Source organism: Vombatus ursinus, unplaced genomic scaffold (genome assembly GCF_900497805.2).
Source record: "Vombatus ursinus unplaced genomic scaffold, bare-nosed wombat genome assembly UNPS02014817.1, whole genome shotgun sequence".
In the NCBI taxonomy this organism is placed as follows: domain Eukaryota; kingdom Metazoa; phylum Chordata; class Mammalia; order Diprotodontia; family Vombatidae; genus Vombatus; species Vombatus ursinus.
The window spans coordinates 7,534,100-7,554,024 of NW_020954595.1; the positions used below are offsets into that span (position 1 = coordinate 7,534,100).

Consider the following 19,925-nt stretch of genomic DNA (forward strand, 5'->3'; position numbering starts at 1 on the left):
AAGAGTCAGACACAAATGAAAAACAACCGAACAACAACAACTTAAGAAATAATTAGCAGGATGCTTTCAGAGAAACCTCGGAAGATTTTTATGAACTGATGGAAAGTGAAGTGAGCAGAATCAGGAGAACATTGTACACGTTGTACGATGAGCAACTGTGAATGACTTAGGTATTCTGATTAATGCAGCGATCCGTGACAATTCCAAAGGACTTAGGATGAAAAATGCTATCCACCTCCAGAGAAGGAACTGGTGGAATCTGAATGCAGATTCAAACATACTTTAAAAAAAAAAACCAAACTTTATTTTTCTTGGTTTTTAGGGAGGAAGTAGGTTTTTTTTTTGCAATATAGCTAATATGGAAATATGTTTTGTGTGACTTCACATGTATAATCTATATCAAATTGCTTGCCTTCTCAATGGGCAGGGAAAGGAAGGAGAGAATTTGGAACTCAAAATTTTTTTAAATGAATGTTAAAAATGTTTTACATGTAATTAAGAAAAATAAAATAAATATTAAAAATTGAATTGCCCTTCAAAAAAAGTTATAGCATTATCAACCATAACTTAAAATAAAAAAAAACAACCCTTTGCATACCTCCTCCAATTTCTCCTGACTCCTTTCTCCCTCTGACCCACCATCCCCCATTTCCAGCTGAGAACCTTTCCTCCTATTTCACTGAAAAACTTGAGGCCATTTGCTGTAAGCTCCCTTTGTTCCCCTTCTCATCTCGTCTCATTCAGATGCCTTCCCCCACTATCTCCTCCTCCCATGTTTCTTCACGTGATGAGATCATCCTTCTTAATATTCAGATGCTCCAGGGGAAGTGTGATCTCGTTGATTTGGGTGTCCCCTTCAGTGATGCGGATCACAGCCAGTCCCTACCTGTCCATCCCGTGTGACTCTTGTCCATCCTTCCCAAACATTCGCCACAAGAACTTCCCTCAACAGGCTGGAGGCCTTCCTCAATTTTTCCCTTCTAAGAATCTGGTGTCTTGCTACAATAATAATAATAATAATAATAATAATAATGAAATGCTGCTCTAAATGCTTTGGTGTCCCTGCATCCTTCCTCTCTGTTTTTTGACTTGCCCAATAGTGGTCATTAGGCGGGTCATTTGTCTTAGTAGTTTTCCAGAATGGTTAGCTCCATTCCTTCCACAGCACCACCAACGTATGGGTCTTTCTCTCTCTTTGCCATCATGCAGTGCCAGGCCGTCCTGGCCTTTTCGTCCCTCACTTCTTAGCTTGAACATGCTGCTGTGCTCTTGGACAATGGATTTAGCTTCTCTTGAATTTCCCATGTTCTATTCCAAAAGGAATAATCAATACTTTAGTGTTCTGAGATATGACCAATGGGAAGTGCTGTATGAGGGCAATGTGGAGAAGTGGATCTCTAGAGGGCTGCCCTTGGAGCCAGGAGAACCTGAGTTCAAGTCCTACCTCTGACATATACTGGCTGTGTGAGCCTGGGCAGCCACTCAGCCTTTCAGTGCTCTAGGCACTGAAGGTGCCAGAAACTCGGATGAGTGCCTTTTGCATCTATTAGGAGCCAGAAGACTTCTTGACAAATTTTAGTTATTATCAATTCTGTGTGTGTGTGTGTGTGTGTGTGTGTGTGTGTGTAGACGTACACAAAGCTTTGGGGAGATAACAAAGAAGTTAAACGTAAAGATTTGTCTTTGAAGACCTTTCAGCCTAAGGAGGCAGAGAAGACAACACCTGGAGGCTAAGCCCATAAACAAATCATCATCACAGTGTTGACGTGTTAACTGTAATTGGCCAGTCACATATGTAAATGCGCAACTTTGCTGTGCCAAGGGAAGCTTACTTTGATTTTGCTGAGTAGAAAGGTCCAAGACTGTATTGGCGTGGGAAGCCCCCTCCCACTGATGGGGATCCCGTGGGAACTTTAAGGAGCCAGCCTCAGTCTTACCAGTGGTCATCTCTGGGTCTCCTTGTGTTTTGTCTCCTGATTGAATCTCAATCTTTCAGCCTGAATCTCTGATCCAATAACTTCTTTCCCTGTTTTCTCAACCCCTTCATGCTTTATAGGTACCCTAGTAACAAAGTGGCTTCTCTTTTTAGTTAATGCTGACTTATCTCTCATTTGAGACCCTGCCTCCCCCAGGCAATAATTGCCTTCCCCTAGCCTGGGAAATTGGTTTTCTCTGTGCCCCAAACAAACAGACCTCTTGGCAACTTGGCCTAGCACACAAGGCTTTTTCACTGATATACAGAGCATGCAAAGGATCACATGAAATGACTAAATAGGTTTAAGCACTTTGTAAATCTTCAACGTGCTACCTCAAGGTCAGCTCTGATAATGAAAAGTTATTACGGAATCACCAAGGCCCCTAGGAACACCAGGATGCCCTCTGTATAGCTAGCTAGCTACACAGGCTCTCTTGATCTCTTTTCAAAAGTTCTGCAATATCACTGTAATGTGACCAGACTTTGAACACCATCCCAGAAGCCCTGTTTCTTTGGAATGCATGTGTTTGCTTCAGGAAGTCTCAGCAGGGGAGAGAAGCTGTCACTGCTCCCCTGCCCTCTCTTTGTTATTGGAGCAACTGCGGGTGACCTAAGTTAATCTCTCTGTCTCTCTCTCTCTGTGTCTGTGTCTCTATCTCTCTTGTCTCTGTCTCACTTTCTCTGTGTCTCTGTCTCTTTCTGTCTCTGTCTCTCTTCCTCTGTCTGTCTGTCTCTGTCTCTCTCTCCCCCTCTCTCTCGCTGTCTCTATCTTTCTCTTTCCTACCCAGGAAGAGAACATCGTATTCAACTCTAGGCTAAGCAGAAAACTAGGTGTACTGAGATTGCATTAATCTTTATGAGAACCATTCAAGATATCATATTTGACATCAGTACTTTTTCTTATGCATGTACCACAAACTAAAATATATTCTACTCTGACCTGAAAGCCTTCTCTAGGCTAGGGGTGAGGAACCTTTGACTTCGAGGCTACATGTGGCCCTCTAGGTCCTCAAGTGTGGCCCCAAAGGGGCCTGGAGGCCGAAGGTTCCCCACCTCTGCTCTACGCTATCTCAGAATTAAAGTACTAAACATAGACCTTTTCAAATAGATTTAAAAAAAAAAAACCCATTATTTCTATAGATTGGATTGGGTTGGAAAAGAAGTCAGACTGTTTTCTCCCAGGAAGGGCCCAGTTTGAGAGGCCAGCTGTCATGGGAGCAGCTGTGGCTTTGCAATTAGTAGGATGTGGGTTCAAATCCCAATGTTTCTCCCTACTAGCTAGATGACCCTGAACAAGTCCCTTATCTTCTCTGAGCCTCACTTCTCTCATCAATAAAATGAAAGAGTTGTGCAAGACGAGTCTTAGTTGCTTCTCCAGTTTTAAGTCCAATGAGAGCTCTTTGCACAGGCTAACAAAACTACTCCATAAAAATACTGATGGCCAAACTTGTAAATATTTCTTTCAATACAAATACAGTTTTTCAAGTAAATGTTTATCATTACTTTACTTGTCTTATCTTCTTGCTCTCCAGCTAAGAGCCTGGGTAAAGTTCACCCTCTGGGTTTTGCGTAGCCAGCTTTGGGAAGGAAAGCTGACCTAAAAACACCAAAGGCTGTGGCTGCTACAGGGCCCCCCCCCCCGGGGGGGGGAGGGGGAGAGGAGGTAGGGGAGGGGGAAGCCCCGAGGGTGGAATTCTGGGAATGTGGCCCAGCAGCTTCTTCTGAGCAGTTGGCTGTGGCAGGAAACACCCAACCAGCCAACGTGTATTTATTAAATGCCTACTGTATGTAGGATGCAGTGAGGATACAAGCCAGAAATGAAGCAGTCCCATCTCTCAAGCAGTTTATATTGTGTTAGAGTAAAAGACCTAGTGTGTGACCGAGTAACCTGCATGGTAGTAGTGAAAGATGCATTTGTTATTTTTCACTTGCTTCAGTTGTGTCCAAGCCCATTCTGGGTTTTCTTGGCAGAAATCCCGGAGTGGTTTACCAAATCCTTTTCCAGTTCATTTTACAGACCAGGAAGCTGAGGCCAGTAGGGTTAGGTAACTTACCCAGGGTCACACAGCTAGTAAGTGTCTGAGGCCAGCTTTGAACTCGGGAAGATGAATCTTCCTGATCCCAGACCCTTTCTACTCCAGATTCTATCAGCTGTACCACTTAGCTGCCCAGGAAGACCGAGGGCACCTGAACAGGGCTAGGTGATGCTCCCTGGTGAGGATACTTTGATCTGATGTTGAGCACATCTCTACAGAGCTCTGCAATACCTAAAAGGGGCAGCACAGGAGTCTGGAGTCTGGAGGGCTGACTCAATGAATCTCTCAAGAGAACCTTAACATCAACAATAAGCATGTTTTGTCGGTTATTTTTTCCACAACTGTCAAGCATTTCTCTTTTTTTCTTCCTTTTTCTTTTTTCTACCCAGCTGATTAGGAAAGAAAACACAAAACCCTTGTAATAAGCAAATTCAAGTAAAACCTATCAAGGATTCCCAACAGCCCATGAATACTTAATACAGTTATCCTCCTTTTCCCTCGTGAATCTGGCTTGCCCCAGGGTCCTAAAGTCCACTATACTCACAGGATTCCCCTTGTGTTCTTGACTCTCCTAGGAAGGGAAATGAGCTTGAGATTGCCCCAAGAGATTGATCTTTCAACCTTTCATTGAGTCCCTCTTTTAGCCAAGAGACTCATACATGTACGGAGCCTTATGGTACTGCCCTGTGGATTGGACTGCCCCGAGAGAAATACCATGGGGTCGCTGGGTAGGCAACCACCTCCGTTTTGGGGAATCCCAGTTTTACTACCCGAGGCCTCTACGGTCATGCAGATATATCAGCCTACCCTAAAGGACGGGGGACTTGTCCACAGCTGGGATTACAATTCCCTTCTCCTAGAGAGGCTGCCTCCTGTCCCACTGGCCTTGCACTGTCCGAATGATTCGCAGTAATAGTGGAGGGCAAAGGCTAGGTCTTTTGCTCCCCCCTATTGTGTCTTGGACATCTCTAGTGATCGTCCAGCTTTGGGATCATGTACACTACCTCTTGCCTCTTTAAGACCCTGCTGCCACCCTGCCGCTGTGCTGGGCCCCCAGACTCTAAAACTTGGGGTTACCTTTGTGACACCCACCCCCTCCCCGTGGAGGAGATTTACCTCCTATTACAGTTGGTGATCCCTCCTAAGTGAGCGAATGGGCTGCCATGGGACTGCTTTTCTGATCGATTTCTTTGATGGGGATTCCACGTTCTATTCAATGTAACTTTTATTTTACTTTTTCCAATTACCAAACATTTATGTTTTCTTCCTTTTACTTCTCCCCTCCCAAATGAAAAAAGAAAAGCAAAACCTTTCTAACAAATAAAGGGAAAGAGGAGAAAACAAGCATTTATTACGGGCCAATTATTATGTGTCAAGTGCTGTGCTCAACACTTTTTTACAAATATTACCTCATTTAATATTCAAAGCAACCCTTTGAGGCAGGTACTACTATTCTCCCCATTTTACAGTTGAGCAAACTGAGGCAGGCAGAGGTTAAGTGATTTGTCTAGGGTCACACAGTTAGTGTTTGAGGCCAGATTTGAACTCTTCCTGACTCCAAGCCCAATGCTCTATTATCTACTGTGCCACCTAGCTGCCTTTAGGCAAAATTATGGATAAATTATATGTGCACACACATATGCTGAAGGCAAGGAAAGACGACAGCAGACGATGAGATGAATAGATAGCCTCATGGAAGCCACAACCATGAAGCTGGACAGAATTCGAGAGAGAGTGGAGGTTAGAAGGGCCTGGCGTGCTAAGGTCCATGGGGTCACAAAGAGTGGGCATGACTGAACAACAATATACACATACGTAGGTACATATATATGCAAATGTACACATGAACATATCTACGAATTCAAAATGGAGATATACGTTTATTTATACCTTTAGAGGTAGTCACCAAAACAAATCCCCATGTTGTCCGTGTCCAAAGATGTATGTCTCATTCTGAATCTTGAATCTCTCACCTCCTTCCATTCGGAAGTGGTTAGCACGGCTCGTCTGTGGTCGTCAGGAATCATGCTTGGTCATTGAACTGCTCAGAGTTCTTAAGGACTTCAAAGAAGTCGAACAATTAATTTTCTCTCTGGATGTGGTTAAGCATAAATAATGTAATGGTTTCATTGATTTTTGTATCACGTTATGTTTGATTTTATATTAAATACTTTTCTGAATACGTCTCTTTTCCCTTACCCAGAGAGCTTTCCTTAGTAGCAAAGTGAAAGAAAAAATCTGTTGCTAAACCAACCAATATTATCAACTGTGTTTGCAGCATTCCATACCCAGAGCCCCCCACCTTTTCAGTGGAGGTGGGTTTCATCTCTTCTCCAGGACCTGAGCTTGGTCATTGTTATCACAGAGTTCAGTTTCATTTTATTTGCATTTTTTTTCATTCTTTATTTCCAAATTGCAGACACCTAGAACTGTACTGTTTACACTGGTTTGCCCCATTGTAGTTTTAGGGTGCCTAGCCTGTCACTTTGTGACAGGCTGTAAAATGGGTGACCTCTAAGGTCCCTTCCAGCTCAAAACCAATGATCATATGGAAAAAATGCCTGGAAAGGCTCAGCTTATGTGGTTCATGATCTTTTTCATTTGTCAACAACATCCCTCCCTCCCCCCTCCCTTCCTTCCTTTCTCCCTTCCTTCCTTCCTTCCTCCCTTCCTTCCTTCCTTCCTTCCTTCCTCCCTTCCTTCCTTCCTTCCTTTCTCCCTTCCTTCCTTCCTTCTTTCCTTCTCTTCCTCCCCCTAGAGTCGGGCTTTGTGTTTTGTGTCTCCCACTGGTTTGGGTCGTTGGACCCTCTCCCTCGTTGGCTCATCAGGTCAACATCTTTAGTGTACTTGGGCCTGTTGTGCCCAAGTATCCCCTGTGTCTTGCACAGGCTAAAAAAAATTACACAAAATTACTCCATAAAAATACTGATTATCATTGTGTCCCATGGCTCATTCATGTCTTGGCTCTTGGAAGCTTTAGGTTTTAAATGCCAAACGGACACATTTTTCAGGGAGATGGCAGCAACAATTGTTTTTTAGCCTTTGAAGTTATCTAAAATACTATTAGAAAGACTGCTCCCTGTCCCCCACCTCTGTCCTAATTTCCTGAGGGGGTAATTTGAAATGAATATTATGTAGAAGGCCAAGAAAAAAAGTCTTCTTTTGGTATTTTTTTTCTAGATACTGACAATGTGAAGCCCCTGGATGGTGTGAAAATTCTGGATCTGACCAGGTTTGTCTCCATGTGTCCAGTTTGGGGTGGCCAGTTTTGAGGAGAAATAGCAAGTGGGCTTTTTGCTGGCAGGCAATGAATTTATTTGTCCATGTTAAATGTTGCAGAGTACTGGCAGGACCTTTTGCCACTATGAACTTAGGAGACCTTGGAGCCGAGGTGATTAAGGTGGAACGACCAGGTAATGGTTCCTGTGTTTTTATTAATGAATAAATATTGTCGGTAACACATCAGCTCTTTGCGTGGCTTGTCCACACCTTTTTGTTAATGTTTTAGAAGTGGGAAGACAAAGGACCTGTAGTGCTGCCCTTCCTCCCCTGACTTGGAGACCAGCCTTGACCTCCCTCACCCTCTGAGGTGCCAAGGGTCAGGGTTTGGGAGGAAACTTAAGTACCCAGCCCCAAACCAAGGTCTGGGCAAGGGCCCTGGGAATAGAGTGCAGAGCAGAGAGCAGATGTGCCAAGAGTTAGGACTGAGCCTGGGCCTCCAGCCTCCGATCAGAAACCAGGCCTTGGCAGCTGACTACTGGAAAGAGGAAGAATCCTTAGCTAATCTGGGAATATCCCTGTGACCCTTGGGAGAAGCAGGGGAGAGGCAGGGAAAATAGGGCAAGAAAGAAAGGAAGAGGGGCAGGTAGGTGGCGCAGTACATAGAGCACTGGCCCTGAAGTCAGGAGGACCTGAGTTCAAATCCAGTCTCAGACAAGACACTTGACACTCATTAACTGTGTGACCCTGGGCAAGTCACTTAACCCCAATTGCCTTGCAAAAAAAAAAAAAAAAGGAAGAGGAGAAGAGTAAGAGCGGAGAAGAGGTCAAAGAGTGAACGAAGAAAAGAGGAGAAAAGAGGAGAGATGATAGAATAGAGGAGACGAAAAGAGGATAAGAAAGAAGGAAAAGAAGAGGAGAAAAGAGAAAAGATGATAGAATAGATGAGGAGAAGAGAGGAGAGGAGGAGAGAGGAAAAGAAGGAAGAAGGAAAAGAAGAAAGAAGAGAAAGGAAGGATGAAAGAGTAAGCCAAGTAAGAGCGAGGAGCCAGAAGGAGCTATTCTAGCACAATGCATTGGACCAGAAAAAATGGGTGAAGATTAACAACCCTTTCCAACAGAACCTTGCTCTCCTTTTTCTTTTACTTTTCTAAACACACAGATTTTTCCTTTTCTTATTTTGGATTCAATAAACATTCATTAATGTGTACAATGTGCAAAGTTTTGTGAAAACGATCCCTAAGAAAGTTTTCCTCAAAAACAATTCGCCTACTCGGACATTAGAGGATTTGTTCCAGGGAGTGACCTTAGGAGGGTAAGGCCTGATGAAATCAGTGCACAGGGAGTGGTGCAGAGGACAGAGTGCCTGGAAATGACTGACTGTAAGATCTTCAATGAGTCCCTTAGAATTTCATCAGCTGTAAAATGGGTGACCTCTAAGGTCCCTTCCAGCTCAAAACCAATGATCATATGGAAAAAATGCCTGGAAAGGCTCAGCTTATGTGGTTCATGATCTTTTTCATTTGTCAACAACATCCCTCCCTCCCCCCTCCCTTCCTTCCTCCTTCCCTCCCTTCTTTCCTTCCTTCCTTCCTTCCTCCCTCCCTTCCTTCCTTCCTTTCTCCCTTCCTTCCTTCCTTCTTTCCTTCCTCTCTTCCTTCCTTCCTTTCTCCCTTCCTTCCTTCCTCCCTTCCTCTCTCCCTTCCTTTCTTCCTTCTTTCCTTCCTCCTTCCCTTCCTTCTTTTCTTTCCTTCCTTCCTTCCTCTCTTCCTTCCTTCCTTCTTTCCTTCCTTCCTTCCTCTCTCCCTTCCTTCTTTCCTTCCTTCCTTCCTCCCTTCCTTCCTTCCTTTCTCCCTTCCTTCCTTCTTTCCTTCCTCTCTTCCTTCCTTCCTTTCTCCCTTCCTTCCTTCCTCCCTTCCTCTCTCCCTTCCTTTCTTCCTTCTTTCCTTCCTCCTTCCCTTCCTTCTTTTCTTTCCTTCCTTCCTTCCTCTCTTCCTTCCTTCCTTCTTTCCTTCCTTCCTTCCTCTCTCCCTTCCTTCTTTCCTTCCTTCCTTCCTCCCTTCCTTCCTTCCTCCCTCCCTCCCTCTCTCCCTCCTCTCTCCCTTCCTCCTTCCCTTCCTCCCTCCCTCCTTCCTGTGCTCTCTTCCTCTCTCCTCCCTCCCTTCTCCCTCCCTTCCTTCTTTCCCTTTTTTTTTGCTTTTCTTTGTATTCTCAGTCCATAGTCATGCTTAATAAATGCTTGTTGATTTGCTTATTGACTTGATTTTTATATTTTCATGTTTGACTTTAGTGAAGAAGGGAAGCTCCCTGAGGGGAGAGATTGCTTTGATTTTGTCTTGGTTATGTCAGTGCCTAGCTTAGTTCCTGGAATATAGTAGGTGCTTAACTGATGCTTGTTGGATTTAGTGGAATCAAATCAGCAGGAGGAGGGCTCACACTGATTAAATAAATTCCAGTCCCTTGAAGCATTGCAGTGAGAGAAGAAGCCGGAGCTGGGCCATTGGGCTCAGCTGGTTCCATTTCTCTAATCCAATGCCTACAAGGTCTCTAGGAAGCCTAGAGGGCAGTGCTTGTCCCGGGCTGGAAGGGCGTTCGGGTGTTTTCAGGTAAAATGCCAGAAATCATGAGAAGGCTGCTCTGATTTCTAGGAGCTGGTGATGATACTCGAAGTTGGGGACCACCTTTTGTGGGATCAGAGAGTACTTATTTCCTCAGTGTTAACCGAAATAAAAAGGTAAGCAAAGGGGATGCTTTATTTGGCTTTTTCCCCTCATAAGAATGAATTTAAGATAATGAAATCTGCCTTACTAGAATATTTTTATGGAGAATCATAGAACCTCAGGATGGCAAGGGACTCTGAGATTATCCAGTCCAACCCCTTTATTTTACAGATTTGGGAACAGAGGCACAGAGAGGTAAAGGGACTTGCTCAAGATTATACAGCCTCAGTCACTCTTCATATATAAATAGAATTGCCAGATGAATGTAAATTTTTTTTGTTCTAGTTTAAAACCTTAAATTAGGGGAAGAATTGAGAGTTCCTATCCAGAAATGGGCTCACACATCTAGAACTGGAAGGAACCTTAGTGGTCATCTAGCTTACCCCTCTTATTTTACAGAAAAGGAAACTGAGGCCAGTGAGTCGCCCAAGACTATGTAGGTGATAAGGAGTAAGAGGCTTAGTGCAAAGGGCACAGAATTTGGAGTCGGGACCTGGATTCCAATCCTGTCTCAGACACTTACCAGCTAGATGACCTTTCTGGGCCTCAGTTTCCTCATCAGAAGAATGACTCAACTCTTCTAGGTTCCTTCCAGGCAGGTTTAAATCTGCTAGCATGTGATCCAAAGTAGGAATGTCAGGATTTGAACCCAGGCCCTCTGACTCCCAATTCCATGACACCATCTCACTCATCAAGACATTTTTAAGTGTATGTTCTATATTTGATCCTGCCTTGGGTTTCTGAGGCATGTCCGGCATACTCTGGACCTGACTAATCTTCCTTTCTAGAATGCAAGAGGGTGGTCTTACCTAAATCATTAATGTTGTTGTCTCTTGGCTAATAGGCAGGGCAGCCATTTGTAGAATACTCAATACAGTAATATAAAGAATACTATAACTTTAAAATATAAATAATAATATAATTATATAAACCTTACTCTAACTTGCTAATAAGCCAGCATGATGTACAGACAATGTGGTGCCTTGGGGAGGGAACAGACTTCAGATCCAGAAAGGACGGAACTCAAGTGCTTCCTTATTCGCTTCCGGCTGTATTACCTTGGACAAGTCACTTAACCTCTTATTGCCCCAGTCAACTTTCAGAGTGTGGTAGATCATATCACTGGTAAAGGGAGACAATGAAATCACCACACTAATGAAATCAAAGGTCTGGTCCAAAAGAAAAACCTATCTTGACACATTCTAATTGCCATGAATTTGGTAAAAAAAGGGTTTTAAGTTTTAGGGGAAGAATAGGTCACTTGTCAGACAGGGAGCTGTAAGCAGAATGTCCCGGCTCAGGGCACAGCTCAGCGGATTGTCCCCGTTCTGACCGATGGATCGTTGCATTGTCTCTTCAGAGCATCGCGGTCAATATCAAGGATCCGAAGGGGGTGCAGATCATCAGAAAGGTAGGGGGCGCTCTGCAGGATGTGGAGATGGGGCAGCGGGTTATAGACCGGCTTTATTTCTAGCTGATCACGACAGGGCAGCGTTCTGTTTCTGGAAAAGACTATCGAAGGGTGTAACTGCCAAATGCATTCCAAGGCAAAGCGAGTGTGGGGCTTTTAGATGCGATGCCTTTCTGGTTTGAATCATTCTCACAATTCCAAGATGACTCTGCTGACTTTGAAAATCTCCTTTGCTGGATGAAGGGGGTGAGAAATAACAAAGCAAAGTCCCTCCAATAACAATGACCACCGCCACAAAACCGCATGGACTGAGAGAGTCCCGAGACCTGTGCATCTGCCTGGCTGGGGTAAGGAGAGATGCAGCTCTCTCCCTCCAGTCTTCCATTCCTGACTCCAAGCGAATTCAACTCGAGGAGATTAGAATAAGGATTAGACTGACTTTGTTAATACAGGGAACCTCTAGAAAAGGAAATGCCTTATGCAAAAGCGGGTTAGTCCCTGTGCCACATGTGAGAGCCTTAGAGAGTTTCTTAGGGCGTAGAATGGGTGAGTTACCTAGCCTCACAGAACCAGGATGCATCTGGAGCTGGACTTGAACCTAGGTCTTCCTAGTTCCAAGACTAACTCTCAATCCACTATGCCACACCATTCTTTAACTATTGAAATGGATAATAAATAGCTGGAGATGATGAAGAACCTCACTTATTTCCATGTGTGCTTAAAGACCAATGCTTCCCCTCAGCAACAGTGCCAGCATCCACCAGTCAGCATCAGTAAAGCAGCATCAGTGTCAATATCAGCATCAGTGTCAGTGTCAGCATGAGGGTCAGTATCCACATTAGGGTCACTATCGGCATCCGCGTCAGTATCGACATCAGTGTCAATATCAGCATCAGTGTCAGTGTCAGCATCAGGGTCAGTATCCACATTAGGGTCACTATCGGCATCCATGTCAGTATCGACATCAGTGTCAATCTCAGCATCCTTGCTCTGCTGCTCGCTTTAGCTTCTGAACTTGCAGGACCAGGCAAGAAGAGGGAATGCAGACTTCCTTAATTTAATCTTCATATTCATGGTCTGAATCCACTGACGTAATTATTGCACATGTTTACACAATGCTTTAAGGTTTGCAAAGTGTAACACAATCTTTGATGCTTGTCCTGCTGTGTCAATTCAGACAATATATAAGCAGATGTAGAACCATGCAGCTTGGAATTTGCTGGATTTTATTTTATACTCAGGTTCTAATTATATTTATTGACATTGGTTTCTCCCTTAACATGGAACAGAGGAAGCTATACTTAGTGAGCAGCTGGATGGTTCAGTGGATAGAGGGCTGGGCCTGGAGTCAGGAAGACCTGAGTTCAAATCCAGTCCTATATAGTCACTGGCTGTGGGACCGTGGGCAAGTCATTGAACCTGTGTCTCAGTTTCCTCAACTGTAAAATGGAAACAAAAATAGCATAATAATAGATTATGATAGTTGTTGTAAAGATCAAATGAAATAATAATTGTAAAGCACTTAGTACAGTGCCCGGCACAGAGTAGGTACTATATAACTATTACTATTATTATCATTATTAATTATTGTGACATTTAAATAAGTTATTATTACAAATGAACCCCCTTCTTTCTATTATCTCCTCTTCTAAATCCTTTTCTTTCTAACCCTAAAACATTCCTGGACATCAGTTCCCGAAAGGATTCCCAGCTGTTGTGTTCCCTGCATGTGGCCATCTAGGGTCTGCTTGAAGACCTCCGAGGAACCCCACCCTCCCACCTCAAAAGGCAGCCCATTCTCCTTTGCGACAGGATCTTTGGACTGCAAAGAGCTTGATTTTACTCTTTGGAACTGGCTTCCCATTGCCCCTGGCCTAAGCTCTGGGGTCTGGCAGAAGTCCAGTCCCCCTTGTGAATAATAATAATATTGATGATGACAGTAGCTAGCATTTACATAAGGCTTTAAGATTTGCAAAATGCCCTATAAAAATGATCTCATTTTATCTTTGTCACAGCCCTGGGAGGCAGTGCTGTTATTATCCCATTTTATAGATGAAATGTAAGCACTGCGTATTAGAGTGTTAGCTTCTCAAGGGAAGGACTCTTTTTTTTTCTTTGTATTCCCAATGCTTATAACATAGTGCCTGGCACAGAGCAAGCACTGAATAAAGACCTGATTGATTGACTTGGATGCTGTTCATCAATGAAGCCACACAGGCTGTATGTAAAGAGAGCTTTGCACTCTGTGTCAGGACCTGGATTCTAATCCTGTCTCTGACACTTAAACATTTTCCCCTTCCCATCCCTGGGCAAATTAGTCAACCTTTTTGAGCCTCAGTTTTATCATATGTCAAATGGGAATAATAATACCTATAGGATCTACTTGACAGGATTGTTGTGAGGCCCAACAAAAATAACATTTTTAAAGCTCCTCCTATGTGCCAGGGACTATGCTAGGTGCTGCAGCTATGAAGACAAAGAATGAAACAATTTCTTCTCTTAAGGAGCTTGCCTTCTAATGGGGAGAAATAATTTAAGGAGAGCATTTTGTAATATTACAAGAATAACAGTAACAACTACAACAACAACAATAAGGGACATTTATACAGGGTGTCCCAAAAGTCTCAGTGCAGTTTTAAGCTTTAATAGGTATTGAAGCTTAAGCTATAAAAGCTTAAAACTGCGTTAAGACTTTTGGGACACCTCACTTTTTAAAAAATTTATTTATTTATTTTTAGTTTTCAACATTCATGTCCATAAGATTTTGAATTTTAAATTTTCTTCTTGTTGTTGGTTTTTAAAAATTTTTTTTTATTTTATTTTTTCCCTAGGCAATGGGGTTAAGTGACTTGCCCAGGGTCACACAGCTAGTAAGTGTCAAGTATCTGAGGCCAGATTTGAACTCAGGTCTTCCTGACTCCAGGGCTGGTGCTCTATCCATTGCGCCACCTAGCTGCCCCGAGTTTTAAATTTTCTCCCTCTCTTTCTCGTTCTCCCTCCCCAAGACGGCATGCAATCTGAAGTAGGCTCTACTTATACATTCATATCAAGCGTATTTCTAGTTAGTCCTGATGTAAAGAAGAATTAGAACTAATGGGAAGAACCATGAGAAAGAAGAAATAAAGCAAAACAACAAAAGGAAAGGAGATCAAACAGTCTGCTTCCATCTGCATTCAGACTCCACAGTTCTTTCCCTGGAGGTGGACAGCATTTTCCATCGTGAATCTTTTGGAGCTGTCTTAGATCCTTGCACTGCTGTGAAGAGCCAAGTCTATTAAAGTCAGTCATCACCCAGTGTGGCTGTTACTGTGTACAGTGTTCTCCTGGTTCTGCTCACTTCACTCAGCATCAATTCATATAAGTCTTTCCAGGCTCTTCTGAAGTCCGCCTGCTCATCATTTCTTATGGAACAATAATATTCTATTACATTCATACACCACAGCTTGGTCAGTCATTCTCCAATTGATGAGCATCCCCTCAATTTCCAATTCTTGGCCACCACAGAAAGAGCTGCTATAAATATTTTTGTACATGTGGGTCCTTTTCCCATTTTTACAATCTCTTTGGGATACAGACCTAGAAGTGCTATTGCTGGGTCAAAAGGTATGCACAATTTAATAGCCCTTTGGGCATAGTTCCAAATTGCTTTCCAGAATGGCTGGATCAGTTCACAACTCCACCAGCAGTGCGTTAGTGTTCCTACATCTTCTCCAACATTTATTTTTTTCCTGTTTTGTCACGTTAGCTAATCTGATAGGTGTGATGTGGTACCTCAGAGTTGTTTTGATTTGCATTTCTCTAATCAATAGTGATTTAGAGCATTTTTTCATGTGACTATAGATAGCTTTAATTTCTTCCTCTGAAAGCTGCCTATTTATATCATTTAACCATTTATCAATGGGGAAATGACTTGTACTCTTATAAATTTGACTCAGTTCTCTATATATTTTAGAAATGAGGCCTTTATCAGAGACAGTGGCTGTAAAAATTATTTCCCAGCTTTCTACTTCCCTTCTAATCTTGGTTGCATTGACTTTGTTTGTGCAAAAACCTTTCAATTCAATGTAATCAAAGTCATCCATTTTGCATTTCATAATGTTCTCTATCTCTTGTTTGGTCCTAAATCCTTCCCTTCTCCATAGATCTGATAGGTAAACTATTCCTTGCTCTCCTAATTTGCTTATAGTATCAGTCTTTATATCTAAATCATGTACCCATTTTGACTTTATCTTGGTATAGGGTGTAAGATGTTGATCTTTGCCTAGTTTCTGCCATATTATTTTCCAGTTTTCCAAGCAGTTTTTGTTAAATTATATGTTCTTATACCAGAAGCTGGGGTCTTTGGGTTAGTCAAATAGTAGGTTATTATAGTTATTGACTATTGTGTCTTACATACCTAACCTATCCACCACTATTTCTTAGCCAGTACCAAGTAGTTTTCATGATTGCTGCTTTATAATACAATTTAAGATCTGGTACAGCTAGGCCACCTTCCCTTGCATTTCTTTTCATTTGTTCCTTTGATATTCTGGACTTTTTGTTCTTTCAGATGAATTTTGTTACTGTTTTTTTTCTAGCTCTATAAAATGATTTTTTTTGGTAGTTTGATTTGCATGGCACTAAATAAGTAAATTAATTTAGGTAGAATTGTCATTTTTATTATATTAGCTCAGCCTACTCATGAGCAACTAATATTTTTCTAATTATTTAGATATGATTTTATTTGTGTGAAAAGTGTTTTGTAATTGTGTTTGTATAGTTCCTGGTTTTATTTTGGCAGGTAGACTCTCAAATATTGTATAACATCTACAGTAACCTTAAATGGAATTTCTCTTTCTATTTCTTGCTGTTGGGCTTTATTAATAATGTATAGAAATGCCAATGATTTATGTGGGTTTATTTTATATCCTGCAACTTTGGGAAAGTTGTTTATTAATTCAAGTAGTTGTTTACTTGATTCTTTAGGATTCTCTAAGTATACCCTCATATCATCTGCAAAGAGTGATAGCTTTGTTTCTTCTTTGTCTATTCTAATTCCTTCAATTTCTTTTTCTTCTCTTATTGCTACAGCTAACATTTCTACTACAATATTGAATAACAGTAGTGATAATGGCCATCCACGTTTCACCCCCAATTTTATTGGAAATGCTTCTAGCTTATCCCCATTACATGTAATGCTTGCTGATGGTTTTAGATAGATGCTACCAATCATTTTAAGGAAGAATCCATTTATTCCTATGCTCTCTAGTGTTTTTAATAGGAATGGATATTATATTTTGTCAAACGCTTTTTCTGCATCGATTGAGATAATTATATGATTTCTGTTAGTTTTGTTGTTGATATGGTCAATTATGCTGATAATTTTTCTAATATTGAACCCTTCCTGAATTCCTGGTATAAATCCTACCTGGTCATAGTGTATTATCCTTGAGATGAGTTGCTGTAATCTCTTTGCTAATATTTTATTTAAAATTTTTGCACCTATATTCATTAGGAAAATTGGTCTATAATTTTCTTTCTCTGTTTTGGCTCTTCCTGCATTAGATATCAGCACCATATTTGTATCATAAAAAGAATTTGGTAGGACTCCTTCTTCACCTATTTTCCCAAATAGTTTATGTAGTATTGAAATTAATTGTTTTTTTAAATGTTTGATAGAATTCACATGTAAATCCATCTGGCTCTGGAGATTTTTTCTTAGGGAGTTCATTGATGGCTTGTTCAATTTCTTTTTCTGAAATGGGGTTATTTAAGTATTTTATTTCCTCTTCCCTTAATCTGGACAATTTACATTTTTGTAAATATTCAACCATTTTACTAAGCTTGTCAAATTTGCTGGCATACAGTTGGGCAAAATAGCTTCTAATTATTATTTTGATTTCTTCTTCACCAGTGGTGAATTCACCCTTTTCTTTTTTGATGCTGATAATTTGGTTTTCTTCTTTCTTTTTTAAAAACTAAATTGGTTTATCTATTTTATTGTTTTTTCATAAAGCCAACTCTTCATTTTATTTATTAGTTCAATAGTTTTCTTAATTTCAATTTTATTAATCTCTCTTTTGGTTTCTCAGAATTTCTAATTTGGTATTTAATTGGGAATTTTTAACTTGTTCTTTTTTTTTTACCTTTTTTAGGTGATCTCTTCTTTCTCTATTTTATTCACATAAGCATTGAGAGATATAAAACTTTCCCTAAGAACCACTTTCATTGTATCCCATAAGTTTTGGTATGTTGTCTCATTATTGTCATTCTCTTGGATGAAGTTATTGATTGTTTCTATGATTTGTTGTTGGACCCATTCATTCTTTAGGATTAGATTATTTAGTTTCCAATTAATTTTTAGTCTGTCTTTCCATGGCCCTTTATTACATGTAATTTTTATTGCATCATGATCTGAAAAAGGTACATTTAATATTTCTGCCTTTCTGCATTGCATTGTGAGGTTTTTCTGCCCTAATACATGGTCAATTTTTGTGTAGGTGCCATGTACCACTGAGAAAAAGTATATTTCTTTCTCTCTCCATTCAGTTTTCTCCAGAGGTCAATCATATCTAACTTTTAAAAAATTCTATTCATCTCCTTAACTTCTTTCTTGTTTATTTTGTGGTTATATTTATCTAGTTCTGGAGGGGGATGTTGAGGTCCCCCACTAGTATAGTTTTGTTATGTATTTCTTCCTGTAACCCTCTTAACTTCTCCTCTAAGAATTTGAATGATATACCACTTGGTGCATATATGTTTAGTAATGATATTACTTCATTGTCTATGGTACCTTTTAGCAAGATGTAATTTCTTCCTTATCTCTTTTAATTAGATCTGTTTTTGCTTTTGCTTTGTTTGAGATCAGAATTGCTACCCCTGCTTTTTTTTTTAACTTCAGATGAAGCTTAATATATTCTACTCCAGTCTATTACCTTTACCCTCTGTGTATCCCTCTGCTTCAAATGTGTTTCTTGTAAACAATATATTGTAGGATTATGGTTTTTAATCCACTCTGCTATCCTCTTCTATTTTAAGGGAGAGTTCATCCCATTCACATTTACAATTATATTATCTGTGTCGTTCTCTCCATCTTATTCCCCATCCACCTCCATTTATGCTTTTCTCTCTCCTTTCTCCTTTTCCCTCCTCACTAGAGTTTTGCTTTCAACCATTGCTTCTCTCAGTCTGCCCTCCCTTCTATTAGCTCCCTCCTTTTTCTTCCCCTTTACCATTACTACTTTTTGCCTCCCTTTTATTCACTCCCTCCCTTTTCTTTTCCTTTTCCCCTCCTAGTTCCTATTGGGTAAGATAGATTTCTATACCTACCTGATTGTGCTATTCCCTCTTTGATCCAAATCCAATGAGAGTAAGGTTCAAACAATGCTCATCTCCCTCCCTTCTTTCCCTCTACTATAATAGGTTTTTGTGCCTTTTCATGTAATGTAATTTATCCTTGTCTGTCTCCTCCTCTCCTCTTCTCCTAGTACAAATACTTTCTATCACTTTGATTTTTTATCATTACATCAAAGTCAACTTATTCCCATGCCCTCTGTCTATGTATACCCCCTCTAAATGTCATAATAACAATACAGATTTCAAGAGTTACAAGCATCATCCTCCCTTGTAGGGATGTAAACAATTTGCTTTTATTAATAACGTGTTGTTTTTTTCCTTTCCTGTTTACCTTTTTATGCCTCTCTTGAGTCTTGTATTTGAAGATAAAATTTTCTGTTGAGCTCTGGTCTTTTCTTCAGGAAGGTTTGGAAACCCTCTATTTTGTTGAATATCCATCTCCTCCTCTGAAAGATTATGCTCACTTTCACTGGGTAGTTTATTCTTGGTTGTAATCCAAGCTCCTTTGTCTTTTGTAATATTGTATTCCACACCCTCTGATCTTTTAATGTAGAAGCTGTAAGGTCCTGTGCAATCCTAACTGTGGTTCCATGATATTTAAATTGTTTCTTTCTGGCTGCTTGCAGTATTTTCTCTTTGACCTGGCAATTTTGGAATTTGGCTGCAATATTCCTTGGCGTTTTCAATTTGGAATCTCCTTTAGGGGATGATGGGTGGATTCTTTTGATGACTATTTTACCCTCTGGTTCTAGTACCTTGGGGCAGTTTTCCTTGATGATTTCCTGAAAGGTACTGTCCAGGCTGTTTTTTTCATCATGGTTTTCAGGTAAGCCAATGATTTTTAAATTGTCTCTCCTGGATCTATTTTCCAGGTCAGTTGTTTTACCAATGAAGTATTTTACATTTTCACCTATTTTTTCATTATTTTGTTTCTATTTGAATGATTCTTAATTTCTCATAGAGTCATTAGCTTCTACTTGCCCAATTATAATTTTTTTTGTGTGAGGCAATTGGGGTTAAGTGACTTGCCCAGAGTCATACAGCTAACGCGTGTTATGTGTCTGAGGCCAGATTTGAACTCAGATCCTCCTGATTCCAGGACCAGTGCTCTATCCACTGTGCCATCTAGCTGCCCCCCAATTATAATTTTTAATGGATTATTTTCTTCTTTTAGATTTTATACCTCCTTTTCCATTTGGCCCATTTCACTTTTTAAGGAGTTCTTCTCT

General features: G+C 40.9%; 1 protein-coding gene across 6 annotated transcripts in view; it reads left to right on the forward strand.

The window, feature by feature from the left end:
- SUGCT (succinyl-CoA:glutarate-CoA transferase) overlaps nt 1-19,925 on the forward strand; it is a 629,460-nt gene that overhangs the window by 12,176 nt on the left and 597,359 nt on the right. For 5 of the 6 annotated variants that reach the window (XM_027835947.1, XM_027835950.1, XM_027835951.1 and 2 more), the window contains exons 2-5: nt 7,192-7,243; nt 7,351-7,424; nt 9,879-9,964; nt 11,311-11,361. In XM_027835947.1, coding sequence (XP_027691748.1) covers nt 7,192-7,243; nt 7,351-7,424; nt 9,879-9,964; nt 11,311-11,361 — 263 coding nt within the window. The remainder of the gene's footprint in view (nt 1-7,191; nt 7,244-7,350; nt 7,425-9,878; nt 9,965-11,310; nt 11,362-19,925) is intronic. The other variant, XM_027835949.1, reaches the window with a different exon arrangement.